The following is a 20,914-nucleotide window of genomic DNA, read 5'->3' as shown; positions in this document are numbered from 1 at the left end:
TGTGTGTGTTTATGGGAATCCTCAGGATGCTCACTTCCTGAAGGAGAACAGGTTATGAGGGAGAGGCAAGGGGTTCCTGTCCCTGAGCAGGTGCAGGTGACGAGGTCCAGAGTATCGCAGGAGGGGCCGGGAGGAAAGAAGCCTGGGAGAAGCCATTCATGACCTAACAAAGCTGGCACTGGCCACCCCCAGGGTTCTGCAAACTCTGAGTCAGTCTGGCTCGGTCTCCTGGCAACCAGAAGCAGGGGCCATGGCACTCTTAACACCCCAGGAAGTGAAAGAAGTCTTCCAATTTCAGGTGAAGGAAGAGAAAATGTGGCTTTTAAACAGAGACTGGCTCACCCTGGGCACATAGGGAGGTGTGCACTGGAAGCGCCTCTTCAGGAGACCCTGGGGCAGCCACCCCGGCTCAGCACAGCACCTCTGAGGCCATGATGAGATGTGCAGGCCCAAACTTCAGGCCAGGGCTTACCAGCCCCCGGACCTTGTGGGCTGTTTTTCAAGCCCACATGCAGGCCCAGAAGGGGCAGATCCCGCCTGAAGGGAAGTGAGGGACTGTGCCTGCCTCCCCTGGGACTCTCAGGGTCCTGTGAGCCCCTGTGTGCGGGGAGTGTGTTGGGGGAGGCTCTGTTGCTTTCTAGGGGGGTGTTGTCTGGATTAGGCAGAAGAGTGGTGGCAGTGGAAGAGGAGTCTGGGGGCCGAGGACAGGACTCCGGGCCTCCCTCTGTCACTAAGGCCACCATTGGTCCTCCAGGGACCCTTGGGGTCCTCCCCGCCACAGGACCCCTTGCCCCAGGAAAGCAACACTCTTGCGTGTGGTGGGTGGGTCTCTGCTGCACCCCAGACATTTTTTTGCCACTTCATTTAAGTGGCACTTGCTTCTCCTAAATCTGCTGGTAGCCTATAAGAACTTTCTAGAAGGGACAGCTGAACTCTCAAGTAAAATGGGTTTTTACTTCTAGGCAGGGAAAAAAGTTTAGCTTTTCCTCTTGGCCTGCCAGTGTGTCTGAATTTTCACCAAGCCAGACTCATTCCTTCTGCGAAAGCGTTACCTCACCAAGCCCCTTCTCGGTCAGTCACTTACACTATAGTATGAATTTCATTGTCAGATCAATGCCTCTAGTGCAGCTAGTTGGGAGTAGGCTGAGGAAAGTCCAATTTTATTTTAGGAAGAGGGGGAAGGGATCATATTTCAGGACCTCAGGCCTGCTGGAGGTACACAAACCCTGGGCTGCAGGGGCCAGCAAGAGAACTCTCAGGGGAAAGGAAGTCCTAGAAGAAGACCAAGTCCCAGGAGGAGGAGGGAGTGCTGCCAAGAAACCAAAGCATAGCTCTTCCCGGGGACACCCACGTACCTAGTTACTCTTCAGGGCTCTGGAGCACCATTGTGGGGACCCCAATAGCGTCTTACCCAGTAGAGATGGCTTCTCGACTCCTCAACCCCATATCATACCCTGCAACTCCCACATCATACTCCCCAACCTCCATATCAAACCCTGCAACCCCGTATCATACACTGCAACCTTGATATCGTACCCTGCAGCCCCAAACCATATCCTCCGACCCCCATATCATACCCCACAGCCCCCATATCATACCCCACAACCATCATGTCATACCCTGCAACCCCCATATCATATCCTGCAACCCCCATAGCATACTCTGCAGCCCCCATATCGTACCCCACAACCCCCATATCACGCCCTGCAGCCCCCATATCATGCCCCACAACCCCCATATCATACCCCAAAACCCTCATATCATACCCTGCAGCCCCCATCTCACACCCTGCAGCCCCCATCTCACACCCTGCAGCCCCCATATCACACCCTGTGGCCCCCATAACATGCCCTGCAACCCCCATATCACACCCCACAGCCCCCATATCACACCCTGTGGCCCCCATATCATCTCTGCAACCCCCATATCACACCCCACAGCCCCCATATCACACCCTGTAGCCCCCATATCATCCCTGCAACCCCCATATCACACCCCACAGCCCCATATCACACCCTGTAGCCCCCATATCATGCCCTGCAACCCCCATATCACACCCCAGAGCCCCCATATCACACCCTGCAATTCCCATGTCATTCCCTGCAGAGACCACAAGGTCGGGAGCACCTACGGAGGCTTCTGAACTGGGAGGAGTTTGACGAACAAAGAGACTCCCGGAGGAGCATCCTGCTGGACACCCTCTACCAGAGCATCATTTTTGCAGTGGGCAAAGGCTTCCCATGGTTGGAGGTGGCCCAGGTGGTCAAGTTCACGGAAGAGCTGCTAAGGGAAACCAAAGGTATGGGGCATCCAGGGCAGGAGTCAACATGAGAGGTGACAGCGTGCTGGCACTCCTCACAGCCCTCGCTCGCTCTCAGCGCCTCCTCTGCCTGGGCTCCCACTTTGGTGGCACTTGAGGAGCCCTTCAGCCCACCGCTGCACTGTAGGAGCCCCTTTATGGGCTGGCCAAGGCCAGAGCCGGCTCCCTCAGCTTGCAGGGAGGTGTGGAGGGAGACGCGCGAGTGGGAACTGGGGCTGCGTGCGGCGTTTGCGGGCAGGCTGGAGTTCCGGGTGGGTGTGGGCTTGGCGGGCCCCGCACTCGGAGCAGCCAGCCGGCCCTGCCGGCCCCCGGCAATGAGGGGCTTAGAACCCGGGCCAGTGGCTGCGGAGGGTGTACTGGGTCCCCCAGCAGTGCCAGCCCACTGGGGCTGCGCTTGATTTCTCACCAGGCCTTAGCTGGCGGGGCAGGGCTCGGGACCTGCCGCCCGCCATGCCTGAGCCTTCCACCCCCTCCATGGGCTTCTGTGCGGCCGGAGCCTCCCCGACGAGGGCCACCCCCTGCTCCACGGGGCCCAGTCCCATCGACCACCCAAGGGCTGAGGAGTGCGGGCGCACAGCGTGAGACTGGCAGGCAGCTCCACTTGCAGCCCCACTGCGGGATCCACTGGGTGAAGCCAGCTGGGCTCCTGAGTCTGGTGGGGATGCGCAGAACCTTTATGTCTAGCTCAGGGATTGTAAATACACCAATCGGCACTCTGTATCTAGCTCAAGGTTTGTAAACACACCAATCAGCACCGTGTCTAGCTCAGGGTTTGTGAATGCACCAATGGACACTCTGTATCTAGCTACTGCGGTGGGGCCTTGGATAACCTTTGTGTGGATACTCTATCTAACTAATCTGGTGGGGACGTGGAGAACCTTTGGGTCTAGCTCAGGGATTGTAAATGCACCCATCAGCCCCCTGTCAAAACAGACCACTCAGCTCTACCAATCAGCAGGACTTGGGTGGGGCCAGATAAGAGACTAAAAACAGGCTGCCGGAGACAGCAGCGGCAACCCGCTCGGGTCCCCTTCCACACTGTGGAAGCTTTGTTCTTTCGTTCTTTGCAATAAATCTTGCTACTGCTCACTCTTTGGGTCCACACTGCCCTTATGAGCTGTAACACTCACCACTAAGGTCTGCAGCTTCACTCTTGGAGCCTGCGAGACCAGGAGCCCACCGCGAGGAACGAACAACTCCAGACACGCAGCCTTAAGAGCTGTAACACTCACGGCGAAGGTCTGCAGCTTCACTCCTGAACCAGCGAGACTATGAACCCACCAGAAGGAAAAAACTCCAAACACATCCGAACATCAGAAGGAACGAACAACTCCAGACACGCCACCTTAAGAGCTGTAACACTCACCGGGAGGGTCTGCAGCTTCATTCTTGAAGTCAGTGAGACCAAGAACCCACCAATTCCGTACACAAGCAGAGGCTGGCGGGATGGGGTGGGTGCACACAGGACTCCCCAGCCGTCCACAGCCCCAGCAGCCTTGGAGGAGCCAGGGGCCCCTCCTGTCCTTCCCTGGCGTTGGGCCTCTTCACACGCTTGAAAATAAGGTCCCTGCTCAGCCTTCCCAAACATCCTCGCTGAGTCTTCACTGGTCTGCCTGACTGCAAATCTGAACCACTCCAAGCTGTTTGCACAACAGCCAGGGTGTTTGCTTTTGTTTTGTTTTCGTTTGGTTTTGCTTAACATAAATCAAATGTGTCACCTTCCCCGACTTAAAACCCTTCATGGACCTGGAGGGCTGCACGTTGTTCCCGGTAGGAGATCTGGCGTTGCTGTAGGTCCCAGGGGACCCTTGGAATTTGCTCATGCAAAGATGAGAGATGCAGTCAGGTGGGTGCGTGGAGGCAGCATTGCTCCCTCCCTGGTCCTGTGCAGGGCTTGCATGAGAAAAGGACCTTGTGGCATGAGGAGCTGTGGTCACTCCACTCACCTCTTGGGCAATGAAGTGCAGATTCATTCATTAAGCAAATACATGGGGTAGGCTCTCTGTGGCTGCCCTCACATGATACTTCATTCCCCTGAGAACCATCCATGGGTGCTGAAAGTAGTGGGCAGCTGCTTGATGAAAAATGGGATACTTCCATGCTTTCTAAGAACCTCTGCCACATCCTTCCTAGTGACAAAGAGAAAGGAATACTCTTACAGGGAAGAAGCTGATAGCTGCCTCCTTAGTCAAATGATCCACGTGGACATTGTCAGTAAGAGGCCACACACAGAATCTCATGCACCTGCTCGGATGCAGCGAGAAGCCAGCATTCTCTTATGATGGTTCCAACAAAGACTCATGGCCTGAATCCAATCAAGAGAAAACAGAAAATTAGGAGGATGGCTCAAAGTAACTCTCCTGCCAGCTGCAAACACTCAAAGGCCGTAAGAGCCAAGGAAAGACTGATAAACCTTTCCAAACTCAAAGAGGCGAAGGGATGTGTTCAAACGTGACCTGTAGCCTGTCTGGGTCTTTTTGCTATGAATGAGGCTATTGGGAGAACTGTGGAAACCAGAGTGTGGTCTGGGGACCGGGCGGTAGTGACATGTTGAGAGTGAGGGTCTGGATCGAATGGGTGGTGATGATGAATGTTCTTGTTTTAGGAGATACACGGGAAAGGATGCTTCGGTGGTGTGTGTCGGGTGGCGCACTTCTTTTAAGTGGACTGGGAAGACTTTCTTTCTACTATTGTTGCAACTTTTCATTTAATTTATTTTGCTTTGAAATTATTTTCCAAAAATGTGTAATAAGATTTTTAAAAAGTGAGGTACATTAGAGATCTTCCCTGGCTTTCTGGTCATAATCTCAGTAGCTGCCAATCACACAGGCTGCACGATGCTGTGTCTCTCACCCACAAGGCGCCATCCTCAAGGCACCCAGAGCTCATCACTCAGTCCTGCTGGCAACATCTCAATGTCCTTCTCTAATCTCACCATTTCTGACCATCCCCAGGGCCAGCACCACTTCCACCCCCCTCTCCTGATTGGTCCACTGCTTAGAAATCGTGCATTCTGCAATCGATTTACCAAACTGTGAGTGCTTTTTCAGACACATAGAAAGTCCCATGACACCTCTGTTTGAAGCCATCCAGTGCTCCCAGCATTAGGCACACCTGGGTCAGCCTTTCTTTAATCTCTTCAGCTGCCAGATTCTCTTCCAATTGTCTCCTGCCAGCCTGTGCTCCCACCCAGTGGTCCCAGCCTAAAGGCTAGAGTGACATAGCATCACTCACAAGCTGGACTCAGAGATCCTTGGGACATCTTATCCCCCTCCTGCTATCCCTAGCCCCACAGACAGGAGCCTTGAGGGTATCCCTCAAGGCCCCACCTCCCCACTGCTCACAGCCATATGTGGGTACCAGGGTTCAATCCCAGTGTCTGAGCTCTGGAGGGGCTCGTGGCCAGAACAAACACTGACAACCAGGAAGAGGAATGTCAGCCGCAAGCAGGTGGGAAGCGAACTCTTTCAAGTCCCCATCAGAGCCTCCACAGGCCAAGCCCTTGGAAAACAGTCGATGATGATGCAAACCCAACTTCAACCCAAGATTAGGGCGCCCTGGAGCTTTCGGCACTTCTGGTTGGAGCATGCCTTACCAACACAGCACAGCTATGTCTCATGGACTCACCAACTGAGTGCACAGAAAACTCCTCTCCCTGACTGCAGGGAGCCCCTGGATGCCAACTAAGCTCTTCCAGCTTCTGCTGGCACCCACTAAGGGACAGGGAACCCCTCCTCCTCCTGCACTTCATTCCTTACATGACCACACTCATCATTAGGAAGTTCTTCCTTGTATCTAGCCGAAAGCTGCCTTCTGCCCCTCTCCAAATCTGTCTTCCAGATTCTCAGCAGCGTGTGGGCTCTGAGCATGTTTATTGGGCTTCATATAATGCGACTAAGTACATCTTTCCGTTTGGACTAGACATCCTAGTACCTTTCATTATTCTTTTTAAAAACTCAAATATTTACTGAAATGCTAGCTAAATTTCTGCTACATACATTTATCTAGAGCTTCCATAAATCATATATATGCCCTTTTATTTATTTAACATATGAACATTATTTACCATATTTTAGTCTTCAGATGCTGTATATAATGAGTCAAATATGCCTGTGTTTACTACCACCCATACCACACCATCTCTTTTTTATTTTAATATGACATCATTCCCATAGACCCTGCCCCCACCACCTCCTAACTAACTTCTGCCCCCTCTCTTGCTGCCCTCATCCAGCTAGACTTGTGTTTGTCAGTATTATTCTTAACATAGAGCATCTGGATTCAAACATAGCAATCAGTGAGGTGGTCAGGGATGTACCATCTCCCCTGTGCTGGTCAAGATGCTCCTGTTTATATAGCCGATGGGTGCACTGGCTTTATCAGCATCAGGTACACAGACTGGCATCAGGCTGGCAGTCCACTAAAGCCCCTAAACATTTCCCCAGCCTGCCCTTGTGCAGTGGCGATTTCGAATGCACCTGCAGGACCTGACAGTCACCCCGACGGATGCCGGCTCGTTCAGACTGGCCTTCCTTTCCTTCCTCCTGAAATCTTCTCAGCCTTGATCCTGGGCCATCCAGCTTACGAGTTCCTCCTCTCACTTTTGTATCATCTGAAAGCGTGTGAGACATGGTTAATACAAACATGGACTCGAAACAAGCTCTTAGGTGGGCTTCCCATGCCTGAAATTAAACTAGCTGAAAATAGACATCAGGAGGCTGGGGGTCCAGAGGGAAAATTCAGGTCCCACCTGGCCCTTTACTGGGTGCGTGGTCTACGGCAAGTCTCATCCTTCTGAGCCTCTGTGGACACATCTAGAAAAATGGGGACGCAGGATCACTTTCCTCCTGGGATTGTTAGAAGGATCAAATGAGGCTGTGCCTTAAATCCCACAGAATGGTGCTCGGTGCCTGGGAAGCACCCAGTGAGTGGCACCTTTATTTTTAGGAGACACAAGGACCTGGGAACTCGAGAGAGCAGGATGTGATCCAGAATCTTGGCATAGTCAGGGGTCACCTGACTTCAGAAGGGCCCTAGGAAGAACGAGGCCCAGTAGACACGTGCCAGGGCCCTTTCTCCTCAGACCCTGCACTGCCCCAGTGACCCTGCACTGCAGGAGAAGGGGCAGGACTAGAGGCAGGACCAGGAATTTAAAAAAAAAAAAGCAAACTGCAGGTTTGTTTCAGAAGTCAGGAGCAAGACAGGAGACAAAATGAGACTGTCCCAGTTCTGCGCAGTGGGTGACTGACCCACCAGGAGAGCTGGCTCCTGAGAGCCGTGCCAGGCTGGCTGCAGTGTGGAGAGAGTAGGCAGTGGAGTGCACCCGGAGCACCCCAGGGTGCAGAGCCCTACGACAGCCAGGCCTCCTGCACCTCGGCTCACCACGGTGCCGTTCAGGATGGTGCCTGCTGTCCCTGAGCCAGGAGGCTGGCCCAGGTGGTGTCCTTGTCAGCACCTGCGTTCTTACTGCCTTGCACAGGGACACTCGTGAGAGCGTGAACAAGCCCTGCAGTCCCCAGATGCCGATGGTAGAATTCCAGCTGCACCTCCTTCCCCAGGTCCTCCTCACTGACAAATGCTGTTGTCACCTCCAGGCCCAGGCTGAGCCCTACATGTTTCCGGGGACCCAGTTTTGCCATTTCCTAGCTGTGGGACCTTGGCCATCCCCTCAACCTGTCTGTGCTTCGGGTCAGTCATCCATAAATTTGGGACAAGAACAGCATCCACTTCACAGGCTTGTTGAGTTCATTTACGGCCCTGGAACAGTGGTCCCCACAGAGGAAGCCCTGAAAGTGTGCACTGGAGTCGGCCTTTATGTTACACCTGCTTGCAGGGGTCTCAGGCACCCTCCTGGGCTCCACTGTCCACCTGGAACTTTAGGTCTCCTGCCTGCCCCACCCAGACTGCAGCAGCCTAGGCAGTCCTGCAGCATCGCTCGTGGAAACCACAGCCTTTCCTCCCCCTGCTTTGCTCAGTGTTTCTGCTCCAGTTCTGCCCAATCCCAGCCCTAACCTTGATCTTCTCTGGAGACATCCAAGTGGCACTGCGCAGGTTTGGACCATACGCTCTGAGTCACCAGCCGTTATCTATGCTCCATTCTCTCCTGGGCCCTCCAGCCCTGGGTAAACTCCCCTCTTGACTAAGCCTCTCCCCATCCTTGGATCGCAGCACCCAGAGCTGATCTTGGCCCCTTCAGCGTTGGGCCTCACGGGCTTAGCTTCTTTGTCCAGGCCGTGGCCATGGCCACGGCCTGGACGCCTCACACCTGCGTTTCTGCAGCTGTGTCCTCTGTGGGCCCTGCAGGCGTGCCTGGCCCGGCTCCTTTCCTGTGATGACTGCCTCGTCCGTCCTTCTCACGCCCTGCTTCCCCAGGCAGTCCCCCTTCCCTCTCCACTCAGACCACAGGCCTCCCTGGAGTCCTCAGCTGGACAGTGAGGAAGGCCTGGCCTGGAGAGGCTGGAGCTGCCAGAGGGGGGTCTGCACCCTGTACATCTTTGTCCCCTCCGACCTCCCAGTGCTGAGCAGCGCATATGGCACAGAATAGGAGTTGAAGGAAGAAACCAATGAACGAACAAACCAATAAATGAGTCGATTCCCGACGCCCATGGAGACAGACAGTTCAAGATGCGCAGAGGAGGTGAGGGGCTGGCCTTCCCCCAGTGACGCTCCTTCCACACTGCACGCACCGCCAATGTGAGAGGCAGCAAACAGCAAATTCTGCAGTCAAGAGGTCTCAGTTCAAATCCCACTGCTGTCACTTCACTGCACAGCCTTGAGAACAATAGTTTCCCTCTCTGTGCCTCCGTTTCTGCCTCTGTCAAATGGGAGCAGTAACAGTTCCTACTTATGGGAAGGAGCAAATGAATTGGACATGCAGCACTTACAGCAGGGTGACCAGCACATAGTAAGTGCTTAATCAATGTTCTCTACCATATGCCTGCAGGCGACACAGGATGGTCCCATGTCCACGTCCACCCATGTCCAAGACTCGCCAAGCAGAGAGAAGGTGCCACCCTCTGCAGCCATGGTTCAGGGCAAGAAGGAGCTGCACGCGGGCCATCAGGGCGCTCGCTGTCTACACCATTTCTTGTCTTCCCTTCATCCTGCAGATGGGTTCAAGGCATGGGCCAGCAGAAGGGAGGCCCAGACCACCTCTGGCCTGGACTCTAACCAGCTGCCCACACTCATGCTTGGCCCTGGGCACACAAGGGAGCCAGCCTTGCTGCCTACCAGGCCGAGAGAACAGGAAACTGTTTGCTGTCCTCAGGAGGGGGCCCAGGCGGCCAGGGGCAGAAAGAGCTGGCGGAGGTGGCAGGTCAGGTCCCTGGCACATTCCAGTTCTTTCCCACCTTGCATCCCACCCTGTCCTACTCCTGGCATTGTCCCCATCTCAGAATGTGGGTGCAGGCAGCCCAAGCAGGGGCGGGGGTTCTCTGTCTGTTTTGGCTAAAATCCACACGGGGCTTTCAGTCGTCTTGGAAAGTGGCTTCTCCAGGGATGTTTTTGTTGTTGTTGTTAATCTGGAGCTAAGGATGGTTGCACTGTGTTTGCATTCTAGATAACAAAGTTGGCAGTCGCAGTGAAGGAGGGTCATGTTTGCACAGCAGTGATTCAGAGCTCTGCCAGCACAGCTGCCAGTGCAGTTTATCTCCCAGTCCAGTCAGGCCTTGGCACAGGGAGGGAAGGCGGCCCTTTCTTCAAAAGCTTCAGCTGGCTCTGGCCTCACAAACACCGCTCCAGGACGTTCTGCTCTCCACACCAGGCCAGAAGAAGGAGTCCTTTCCTTGTGCCTTCTTGGCCAGCCTCCAGGAAGCTCTGGGCAGCTCACATCCAGCCATCTCCCCCGGGCCAAGGGTGAAGCCACCAGCCGTGGCACAGAGGGGCGGGAGTCTTCAGCTTGGGATGTCCTGGTGGGAGAAAACCACAGGAAGGGGGCACAGTTTGCCATCCTTATCTAATCCTGGGGAGGCTCAAGAAACGAGAGGGATGTGGGGGCCTTGAGGAGCCGCAGAGATTTAGGGTGCCCAGGAGGCCTGCACAGGAGGCAGGGAAGGTGGGGACAGCCTCCCCTGCTTCAGGCTTCCCTTGGCAGGAAACTGAGCCTGGAGGTGTCCCACCTGTGGCCACCTGGCACCTGCAGGACCTCCCCAGCCCACCACCACTCTGATCTCTGTGCTGCTCCGCCCTTCATCATCATCACGCGTGGCAGGAATGGCCTCTCTCGGACGCTCTATCGAGACAGCTGAAGCAGGAAGAACCTTTGCATATGGCCAGGCCCGCAAATCCCAGGCCTGGCAGGAGACGGGACTTGTGACAGGTCAGTGGAGGCACAGGGCAGCCGGGTGAGTGCCTGGTGAAGAGCGTCATGGTCCTGGCATCCGCAGTTCCACCCATGGCCACTCCTGGTTCTAAAGGAAATGCTGCCCAGGTAGCCTAAGATGAGAAGGCAACCGCCTGCCCACGGCAGCCTGTGCAGGCAGGAGGCAGTGACTCTTCCAAGCTCCTGGCATGACAGTTCTTGCAGGGACACTCATGGCCATGCCTAGGGTCTGCCCAGCAGCCCTGAAGTACCCCGCCCTCATATCGGGGAGCCTCCAGCCTCTCAAGACCCCCGAAGCAGACAGAAGGTGCCACCCTCTGCAGCCTGGGAAAGGCTCCTTCCCAACCAGAACCTGACACCCCTCAGGCGAGACCTGGAGGGGCCTTTAAATGAGACTTCATGATTGATGGATGGTGGAAATCTCCACAGCGGCCCTAGATTGAGATCTTAGAGGAGCATTTCTCAGGACAAACGAGCAGGTCTCCTTTTGTAGATGCCTCCGTGCAGTATTAGTTTACCAGGGTTGCTGCACAGAACCATGGACTGTGTGGGTTCAACAACAAACATTTATTTCCTCATAGTTCTGGAGGCTGGAAGTCCAAGGTCAAGGCCCTGGCAGGGCAGGTTTCTCCCGAAGCCTCTCTTCTTGGCTTATGGACGTCTGCCTTCTCCCCACGTCCTCTCGTGGTCTCCCTCTGTGCACCTGTGCCCCGGCGTCTGCCTGTGTGTCCACGTTTTGTCTTCCTATGATGACAGCAGTCCTGTTGGATGAAGCCTGGCCCTAATGATCTCATTTGACCCTAATCGCCTCTATAAAGACCCTCTTTCCCAGTACGTCCTGACATACTGGGGATTAGGACCTCAACACGTAAGTAGGGTGTGAGCAGTCCAGCCTGTAACACTGAGCAAGGTCACCACTCCTCGGGTGAGCGGGTGTCAGTAAGTAGGCCAGAAATCAAGACAGGGCCATAGAAGCCTTCCCCTGCCTTCTGCAAGAGACCATCCATCCCACAGAGGGAGGCCTTGTGTGTCATGTGCTTGGCCTCTTACACAGCTTCTGTAACTGTCACTGCAACCTGGCTTCACAGGTGCCATTTGAAAGATGAAGACACTGAGGTCTGGAGAGATTGGGTAACTTGCCCAAGGCCGCACCTCGAGTGAGTGGTGTCGGGATTTGAACCCAGGTCAGCATCTACCCAGCTGTGTGACTTTTCATTTTGACAACGGGGACCTATCCACTCATCCAGGGGTGCAGGAAGGCCTGAGAAGCAGGCAGCCCAGGAGAGGCCCCATGGCGAGTGGGCCAGGGCTGCGGAGTGCAGACGGAGCAACACCTGGATGAGCCAGGTCAGACACCTGCTGACTTCCTAACTGGGTCACCCAGAGCTGCTCACAGGAGAGGCTGGGATCCTGGCCCCAGCAGGAAGCTTCCAGGATGGTGAGTGGCCCAGGCCTAGCTGGCAGGGTGAGTTGTACCCTTTGGCTAAGGTGTCCTGGCCTGGATGTGCCACCTGTGCGTGGGCAGATGGTACACGTTCTCTCAGGACCCCTTCCCACGTCTGACTTATCAGGTTCTTCCTCCATCAGCTGGACTTACTGGTCAGCCTTGGAGCCCCAGCATCAGAGGGGACAAGATATGAGGAGGGAGTAGCCACATCTCGGGCTGGGAATGGCACTGTGTCCCTGAGACTGTGGGACTGCCCAGTCGCTTTCATCTATGGGGGACGATGACCATGAGGATGACCAGGACCCCAAGTCAGGGCTCCCCTCACCAAGCTCAAGTCAGCTGCAGGGCTTGGCCAAGATGCACTGGCAGTGCCCCAGCCGTGGCTACAGGGACCGTCAGCTCCACAGAAATCCCCACGGCTTATGAGAGCTGAGAGGAGCCCCAGAGGTCACTGGATCCAACCCCCACCTGACAGACATCCAGGAATCCCGTCTCTCCGGTGTCTGAGCATCTGAGGCCCTCAGCTGTCAGACTGATGGGGAACGCCTCCTCACTTCTGGAGAGGAGACCTACTCTGTCAGTGAGCAGCTGGTGCTTCTGGAAAGTTCTTCCTGCTGTTGCACTGAAAGCTTCCTCTTTGAGCATTCTGTTGGCTGGCCCCTGTTCTGCGCCATTCTCCAGCAAGCCCAGAGTGAGCCCAAAGCCCCGCGCGCTAAGGAGCCGGCCTTCCCATGATGCTAGGCAGGAGGTGACTGCAGCAGGACAGGAGCCCCATGCTTCCAGGAGGACCAGGGAAGGGGATGATATCATAATCTCAGCCATAGACATGGCACACCGAGCCCTCTGCCCATATCATCTCATTTAATCCCCATGGCAGTCTTGGGTGGATGGGTACTGTTGTCTACATTTCACTAACTCAACTGAAGTTCAGAGAGGTGAGGTAACTTGCCAATCATCACACAGTAGAGGGCAGAACCAGTATTAACCTTGAGACTTTCTGGCTGCAGAGCATGTCCCTTCTGCCAAAGCTCTTTCACATGAATCATTCTAGCTCCCTGAGAAATGGGGGCAAAGATCGGTGAGGGGCTAAGTCTCCTAAGCGGACCAGGTAGGGGGACCACTATGGACAAAGAGAAGGGCGTGGACAAGAGCCCATGACAATCTTTAAAACATATGGTCCTGAGCTTGCCCTCTGAGCCCTACGCAAGTGGCCAAAAAAGATATCTTTAAAAGAACAACAAAATATTTCTAATCCTAGTGTTTGAGTAGATTTTCCCCTTAATATGGATATTGGTTTATAGTAGTCCCCTCTAATCCATCAGAGACATAGTTCAAAACCCCCAAGGGGTGCCTGAAACAGGGGATAGTACCACACCCTATATCCACTACTCACCAATTTATTTTTCTCTCTTCACAATTTCACAGATAGAAGATTTGTTCTTATGTAGTTCTTAGAAACCTCAGCATATGATTTTCTTTCTTTCCTTATGAAATCGAGAACTTTCGCCTCTTCACTGAAAGGAAGCACTTGGTGGCTTCTGTTTGGCATATCCGAATTGCCAGCATCACTACTGTTGCCCTTTGGGCCATCATTAAGTCAAATAAGGGTGACTTGAGCATGAGCGCTGCGATACCTCGACGGCCCATCTGATAACAGAGATAGCTCCTAAGCGACCGATGGGAGGGTAGCATTGACAGTGGGGGTCCCCTGAAGGAAGGAGTGATCCACTCTCCATGTGGGACAGAGCAGGATGACGCAGATTCCATCATGCCACTCAAAATGGTGCAACATCTAAAACTCACGAACTATTTATTTCCGGAGATTTTTACTTAATGTTTTTGGACTACGGTTGACCACAGGTTATTAAAACCAAGGAAACTGGAGCTGCAGTTAAAAGGGGACTACTGTATCTTATCAAATAAAGTGAAAAGACATAGTGGATGGGAAATCAATATGGCAGTTCCTCAAAAAGGCAACAATGGAAGTGGCATATGATTCAACAATGGCTCCTCTGGGTACACACCTGAAAGAACTGAAAGTGGAGACTCGGGTAGGTGTTTGTACATCCATGCTCATAGAAGCTTTACTCACAACAGCCAGAAGTGGAAGCCACCCTAGTGAGCATGGATGGATGAATGGATAAGCAGAAAGTGGTCTGTCCATACAATGGAATATCATTCAGCCTTAAAAAGGAAGGCAATTCTGTCCCACGCTACAACATGGAGGAACCTTGAAGACATTATGCTACATGAAATAATCTAGATGCAAAAGAATAAATATCATATGAGTCCGTCTATGAGGAACCCAGAGTAGTCAAATTCATAGAGACAGGAAGTAGAATGCGGATTGCCAAGGGCTGGGAGGAGGGGGAGTGGGGAGTTAATGTTTAATGGATACGGAGTTCTAGTTTGGGATGATGAGAAACTTCTGGAGATGGACGGTAGTGATGGCTGCAAAATAATGCGAATGTTCTTAATGCCATAGAACTATACACTTAAAAATAGTTATAATCGGCTGGGTGCGGTGGCTCACGCCTGTAATCCCAGCACTTTGGGAGGCCGAGGCAGGTGGATCACGAGGTAAGGAGATTGAGACCATCCTGGCTAACACAGTGAAACCCCGTCTCTACTAAAAATACAAAAAATTAGCTGGGCATGGTGACATGTGCCTGTAGTCCCAGCTACTCAGGAGGGTGAGGCAGGAGAATCACTTGAACCTGGAAGGTGGAGGTTGCAATAAGCCGAGAATGCACCACTGCACTCTAGCCTGGGCAACAGATCGAGACTCCATCTCAAAAAAAAAAAAAGGAAGTAGTTAAAATGGTCAAGGTTATGTTATGTATATTATAACAATTGAAAAATTAAATTTAAATCTAAGAATGCTAGTGGACATATTGTAGTGCTGTATATTTCATATATCTTCCATTCGCTCCTAAAAAATGGCTGTGGTGCACTCTCCTTGGAGTTGGAGGATCTGGATTGAGACCTGATTTTGCTACTGAATAGCAGTAGACAAGCCACATGCATGCTCTAAACCTCAGTTTCTTCATCTGTTAAATGGTGTCAAATACCTATTTTATAGGTGGGTTGTGATAATTAAATGAGTTGATGGATAATGTAAATGCTTTAAAACTGTAAAATAACACACTAATATAGTGGTAGTATTATTTCCTGAGAGCTTAGCACTGGGCAGCAACGACATGTCCAGAGCTTTCCGGGAAGATTTTCCATTATCTGCCCTGTCGTTCTCATAAGCACCCACATGCTTTTCAGTACAAGAATCTAGACTCGAGTCTATGGCCACACCACCTTGAACGTGCCTATCTTGTCTGATCTTGGAAACTAAGCAGAGTCGGACATGGTTAGTACTTGGATGGGAGACCACCCTGGAATACCTGGTGGTATTAAAAAAATTAATTAATTCAATAAAATAATAGTAATAAAAAGAGAATTTGGGTTTGGGAAGTCTGGCCCATCTAGCAGGTTCTTGCCATGGAGGCACCCACAATAGTGGGGAGAGAGAGGATAAAGCACAAGAGCCTGTTGAGTTATGCGGTAAGTGGTGGCCTCTTCCCCTACCCATAACTGGGAACCCAGCCCACTCCCAGCTGTCCTGTCCCCTCCACTGTTTGAGTGACCAGGAAAGAAAGAGCCTCTACTATTCTTTGGGTGGGGCCCCGTGCCCGCCCATCCCAGGCAACCGCCAAGAAGGGATTGGATTAAAAAAATCCAGTCTCCAGGGTTATTGTCCTAGAGCCATGCTTCATTCTCTGCCACACCAGGTTGAGTCCAGGAGCCCACACAGCCCACCAAGGAGTAGGAATGCCAGCAGAGGCCTGATGATGGCAATGACAGTGACAATGGCATTACTTATTGAGTGCTTACTGTGTACCAGGCACTGTGGAAAGCACCATATATGCATGCTGTCCTCTAATCTTATGAGGTAGAGATTTTTATTGCCTCTATTTTACAGGTAAGAACACTGCTGCCCATGTCTCTTAGACTGTGCAATCAATATATGCAATGGTTTTTATTAAAAGTCTTGCATAATAGAAATAGATTGCATTACGGCCAGACACAGTGGCTCACGCATGTAATCCCGGCAGTTTGGGAGGCCAAGGCGGGTGTATCACCTGAGACCAGGAGTTCAAGACCAGCCTGACCAACATGGTGAAACCCCCATCTCTACTAAAAATACAGCTACTTGGGAAGCTGAGACAGGAGAATCGCTTGAATCTGGGAGGCGGAGGTTGCAATCAGCTGAGTAAGATCACACCACTGCAATCCAGGCTGGGTGACACAGCAAGACTCCACGTCAAAAAAAAAAAAAAAAAAAAAAGAAATAGATTGTATTGGAAAAACTGCTTCCAGTGTGAAAAGATTCTGCTTTTAAATACTATTTTTAAATCTGTTTACTTTTCTGTGATTTTATCATCATTGCACAAATTAGGAATAACTTATTTTTCAAGGTCACCATCTTCTTAAAGTAAATCTTTCATTGAATTATAGCATACACACAGCAAAATGCATAAATTATAAATGTTCATCTTGATATTTCTCAGAAAGTGTGCCCGTTTAACGGCATCCAGAACTAGAAAGTAGAATTAAAACATTATCAGCAACCAGGCCAGGCGCAGTGGCTCACACCTGTAATCCCAGCACTTTGGGAGGCCGAGGTGGGGGGATTACCTGAGGTGAGGAATTCAAGAGCAGCCTGGCCAATATGGTGAAGGTTGTCTCTACTAAAAATACAAAAATTAGCCGGGCGTAGTAGTGTACACCTGTAGTCCCACCTACTTGGGAGGCTGAGGCAGGAGGATCACTTGAACATGGGAGGTGGCGGCTGCAGTGAGCCAAGATTGCGCCACAGCACTCCAGCCTGGGCAACAGAGCAAGACTCCATCTCCAAAAAAAAAAAGAAAGAAAGAAAGAATAAAGAAAATTATCCGCAACCAAAAGCCTCTTTCTAACTCTTTCCAGAAACTACTACTGACTTCTAACATCATAGTTGTGCCAGTTTTAACAAATGGAATAAAAAAGACAAAGAAGTGCGTTACTTCCAACTATGTGGTCAATTTTGGAGTAGGTGTGGTGTGGTCCTGAAAAAAATGTATATTCTGTTGACTTGGGGTGGAGAGTTCTGTAGATGTCTATTAGGTCCACTTGGTGCAGAGCTGAGTTCAATTCCTGGGTATCCTTGTTAACTTTCTGTCTTGTTGATCTGTCTAATGTTGACAGTGTTAAAGTCTCCCATTATTATCGTGTGGGAGTCTAAGTCTCTTTGTAGGTCACTACGGACTTGCTTTATGAATCTGGGTGCTCCTGCATTGGGTGCATATATATTTAGGATAGTTAGCTCTTCTTGTTGAATTGATCCCTTTACCATTATGTAATGGCCTTCTTTGTCTCTTTTGATCTTTGCTGGTTTAAAGCCTGTTTTATCAGAGACTAGGATTGCAGCCCCTGCCTTTTTTTGTTTTCCATTTCCTTGGTAGATCTTCCTCCATCCCTTGATTTTGAACCTATGTGTGTCTCTGCATGTGAGATGGGTTTCCTGAATACAGCACACTGATGGGTCTTGACTCTTTATCCAATTTGCCAGTCTGTGTCTTTTAATTGGAGCATTTAGCCCATTTACATTTAAAGTTAATATTGTTATGTGTGAATTTGGTCCTGTCATTATGATGTGAGCTGGTTATTTTGCTCGTTAGTTGATGCACTTTCTTCCTAGCCTTGATGGTCTTTACATTTTGGCATGTTTTTGCAGTGGCTGGTACCAGTTGCTCCTTTCGATATTTAGTGCTTCGTTCAGGAGCTCTTTTAGGGCAGGCCTGGTGGTGACAAAATCTCTCAGCATTTGCTTGTCTGTAAAGTATTTTATTTCTCCTTCGCTTATGAAGCTTAGTTTGTAAAAGAACAGAAATTACAACAAACTGTCTCTCAGACCACAGTGCAATTAAACTAGAACTCAGGATTAAGAAACGCACTCAAAACCACTCAACTACATGGAAACTGAACAACCTGCTCTTGAATGACTACTGGGTACATAACGAAATGAAGGCAGAATTAAAGATGTTCTGTGAAACCAATGAGAACAAAGACACAACATACCAGAATCTCTGCGGCACATTCAAAGCAGTGTGTAGAGGGAAATTTATAGCACTAAATGCCCACAAGAGAAAGCAGGAAATATCCAAAATTGACACCCTAACATCACAATTAAAAGAACTAGAAAAGCAAGAGCAAACACATTCAAAAGCTAGCAGAAGGCAAGAAATAACTAAAATCAGAGCAGAATTGAAGGAAATAGAGACACAAAAAACCCTTCAAAAAATTAATGAATCTAGGAGCTGGTTTTTTGAAAAGATCAACAAAACTGATAGACCACTAGCAAGACTAATAAAGAAGAAAAGAGAGAAGAATCAAATAGATGCAATAAAAAATGATAAGGGGATATCACCACCGATCCCACAGAAATACAAACTGCCATCAGAGAATGCTACAAATACCTCTACGCAAATAAACTAGAAAATCTAGAAGAAATGGATAAATTCCTCGATACATACACCCTCCCAAGACTAAACCAGGAAGAAGTTGAATCTCTGAATAGACCAATAACAGGCTCTGAAATTGTGGCAATAATCCTTGTGAAATATTCAACAAAGAGAAAAGGAACTCCTACTATTTTATGAGGCCACATCATCCTGATACCAAACCCGGCAGAGACAAAGAAAATATCCTTGATGAACATTGATGCAAAAATCCTCAATAAAATACTGGCAAACCGAATCCAGCAGCACATCAAAAAGCTTATCCACCATGATCAAGTGGGCTTCATCCCTGGGATGCAAGGCAGGTTCAACATATGCAAATCAATAAATGTAATCCAGCATATAAACAGAACCAAAGACAAAAACCACATGATTATCTCAATAGATGCAGAAAAGGCCTTTGACAAAATTCAACAACCCTTCATGCTAAAAACTCTCAATAAATTAGGCATTGATAGGACGTATCTCAAAATAAGAGCTGTCTATGACAAACCCATAGCCAATATCATACCAAATGGGCAAAAACAGGAAGCATTCCCTTTGAAAACGGGCGCAAGACAGGGATGCCCTCTCTCACCACTCCTATTCAACATAGTGTTGGAAGTTCTGGCCAGGGCAATCAGGCGGGAGAAGGAAATAAACGGTATTCAATCAGGAAAAGAGGAAGTCAAATTGTCCCTGTTTGCAGATGACATGATTGTATATCTAGAATACCCCATTGTCTCAGCCCAAAATCTCCTTAAGCTGATAAGCAACTTCAGCAAAGTCTCAGGATACAAAATCAATGTACGAAAATCACAAGGATTATTATACACCAATAAGAGACAAACAGAGAGCCAAATCATGAGTGAACTCCTATTCACAATTGCTTCAAAGAGAATAAAATACCTAGGAATCCAACTTAAAAGGGATGTGAAGGACCTCTTCAAGGAGAACTACAAACACTGCTCAATGAAATAAAAGAGGATACAGACTAATGGAAGAACATTCCATGCTCATGGGTAGGAAGAATCAATATCGTGAAAATGGTCATACTGCCCAAGGTAATTTATAGATTCAGTGCCATCCCCATCAAGCTACCAATGACTTTCTTCACAGAATTGGAAAAAACTACTTTAAAGTTCATATGGAACCAAAAAAGAGCCCACATCACCAAGTCAATCCTAAGCCAAAAGAACAAATCTGGAGGCATCACGCTACCTGACTTCAAACTATACTACAAGGCTACAGTAACCAAAACAGCATGGTACTGGTACCAAACAGAGATATAGATCAATGGAACAGAACACAGCCCTCAGAAATAATGCTGCATATCTACAACCGTCTGATCTTTGACAAACCTGACAAAAACAAGAAATGGGGAAAGGATTCCCTATTTAACAAATGGTGCTGGGAAAACTGGCGAGCCATAGGTAGAAAGCTGAAACTGGATCCCTTCCTTACACCTTATACAAAAATTCATTCAAGATGGATTAAAGACTTACATGTTAGACCTAAAACCATAAAAACCCTAGAAGAAAACCTAGGCAACACCATTCAGGACATAGGCATGGGCAAGGACTTCATGTCTAAAATACCAAAAGCAATGGCAACAAAAGCCAAAATTGACAAATGGGATCTAATTAAACTAAAGAGCTTCTGCACAGCAAAAGAAATTACCATCAGAGTGAACAGGCAACCTACAGAATGGGAGAAAATTTTTGCAACCTACTCATCTGACAAAGGGCTAATATCCAGAATCTACAGTGAACTCAAAGAAATTTACAAGAAAAAAACAACCCCATCAAAAAGTGGGCCAAGGATATGAACAGACACTTCTCAAAAGAAGACATTTATGCAGCCAAAAAACACATGAAAAAATGCTCATCATCACTGGCCATCAGAGAAATGAAAATCAAAACCACAATGAGATACCATCTCACACCAGTTAGAATGGCGATCATTAAAAAGTCAGGAAACAACAGGTGCTGGAGAGGATGTGGAGAAATAGGAACACTTTTACACTGTTGGTGGGACTGTAAACTAGTTCAACCATTGTGGAAGACAGTGTGGCAATTCCTCAGGGATCTCGAACTAGAAATACCATTTGACCCAGCCATCCCATTACTGGGTATATACCCAAAGGACTATAAATCATGCTGCTATGAAGACACATGCACATGCATGTTTATTGCGGCACTATTCACAATAGCAAAGACTTGGAACCAACCCAAATGTCCAACAACGATAGACTGGATTAAGAAAAGTGGCACATATACACCATGGAATACTATGCA

At 49.9% G+C, this 20,914-nt stretch overlaps 1 protein-coding gene across 1 annotated transcript in view; it reads left to right on the top strand.

Annotated features, from left to right (window-relative positions):
* The first annotated feature begins 212 nt into the window (after positions 1 to 212).
* The window catches only part of CUNH8orf74 (chromosome unknown C8orf74 homolog), a 33,175-nt gene continuing 12,473 nt past the window's right edge, over positions 213 to 20,914 (top strand). The window contains exons 1-2 of the mRNA XM_032159161.2: positions 213 to 298; positions 2,107 to 2,299. Coding sequence (XP_032015052.1) covers positions 251 to 298; positions 2,107 to 2,299 — 241 coding nt within the window. The 5' untranslated portion in view covers positions 213 to 250. The remainder of the gene's footprint in view (positions 299 to 2,106; positions 2,300 to 20,914) is intronic.

Source organism: Hylobates moloch, unplaced genomic scaffold (assembly GCF_009828535.3).
Source record: "Hylobates moloch isolate HMO894 unplaced genomic scaffold, HMol_V3 SCAFFOLD_8, whole genome shotgun sequence".
Lineage (NCBI taxonomy): Eukaryota > Metazoa > Chordata > Mammalia > Primates > Hylobatidae > Hylobates > Hylobates moloch.
Note: the sequence above shows the minus strand (reverse complement) of the source record. Positions and strands in the feature narration are given on the sequence as shown.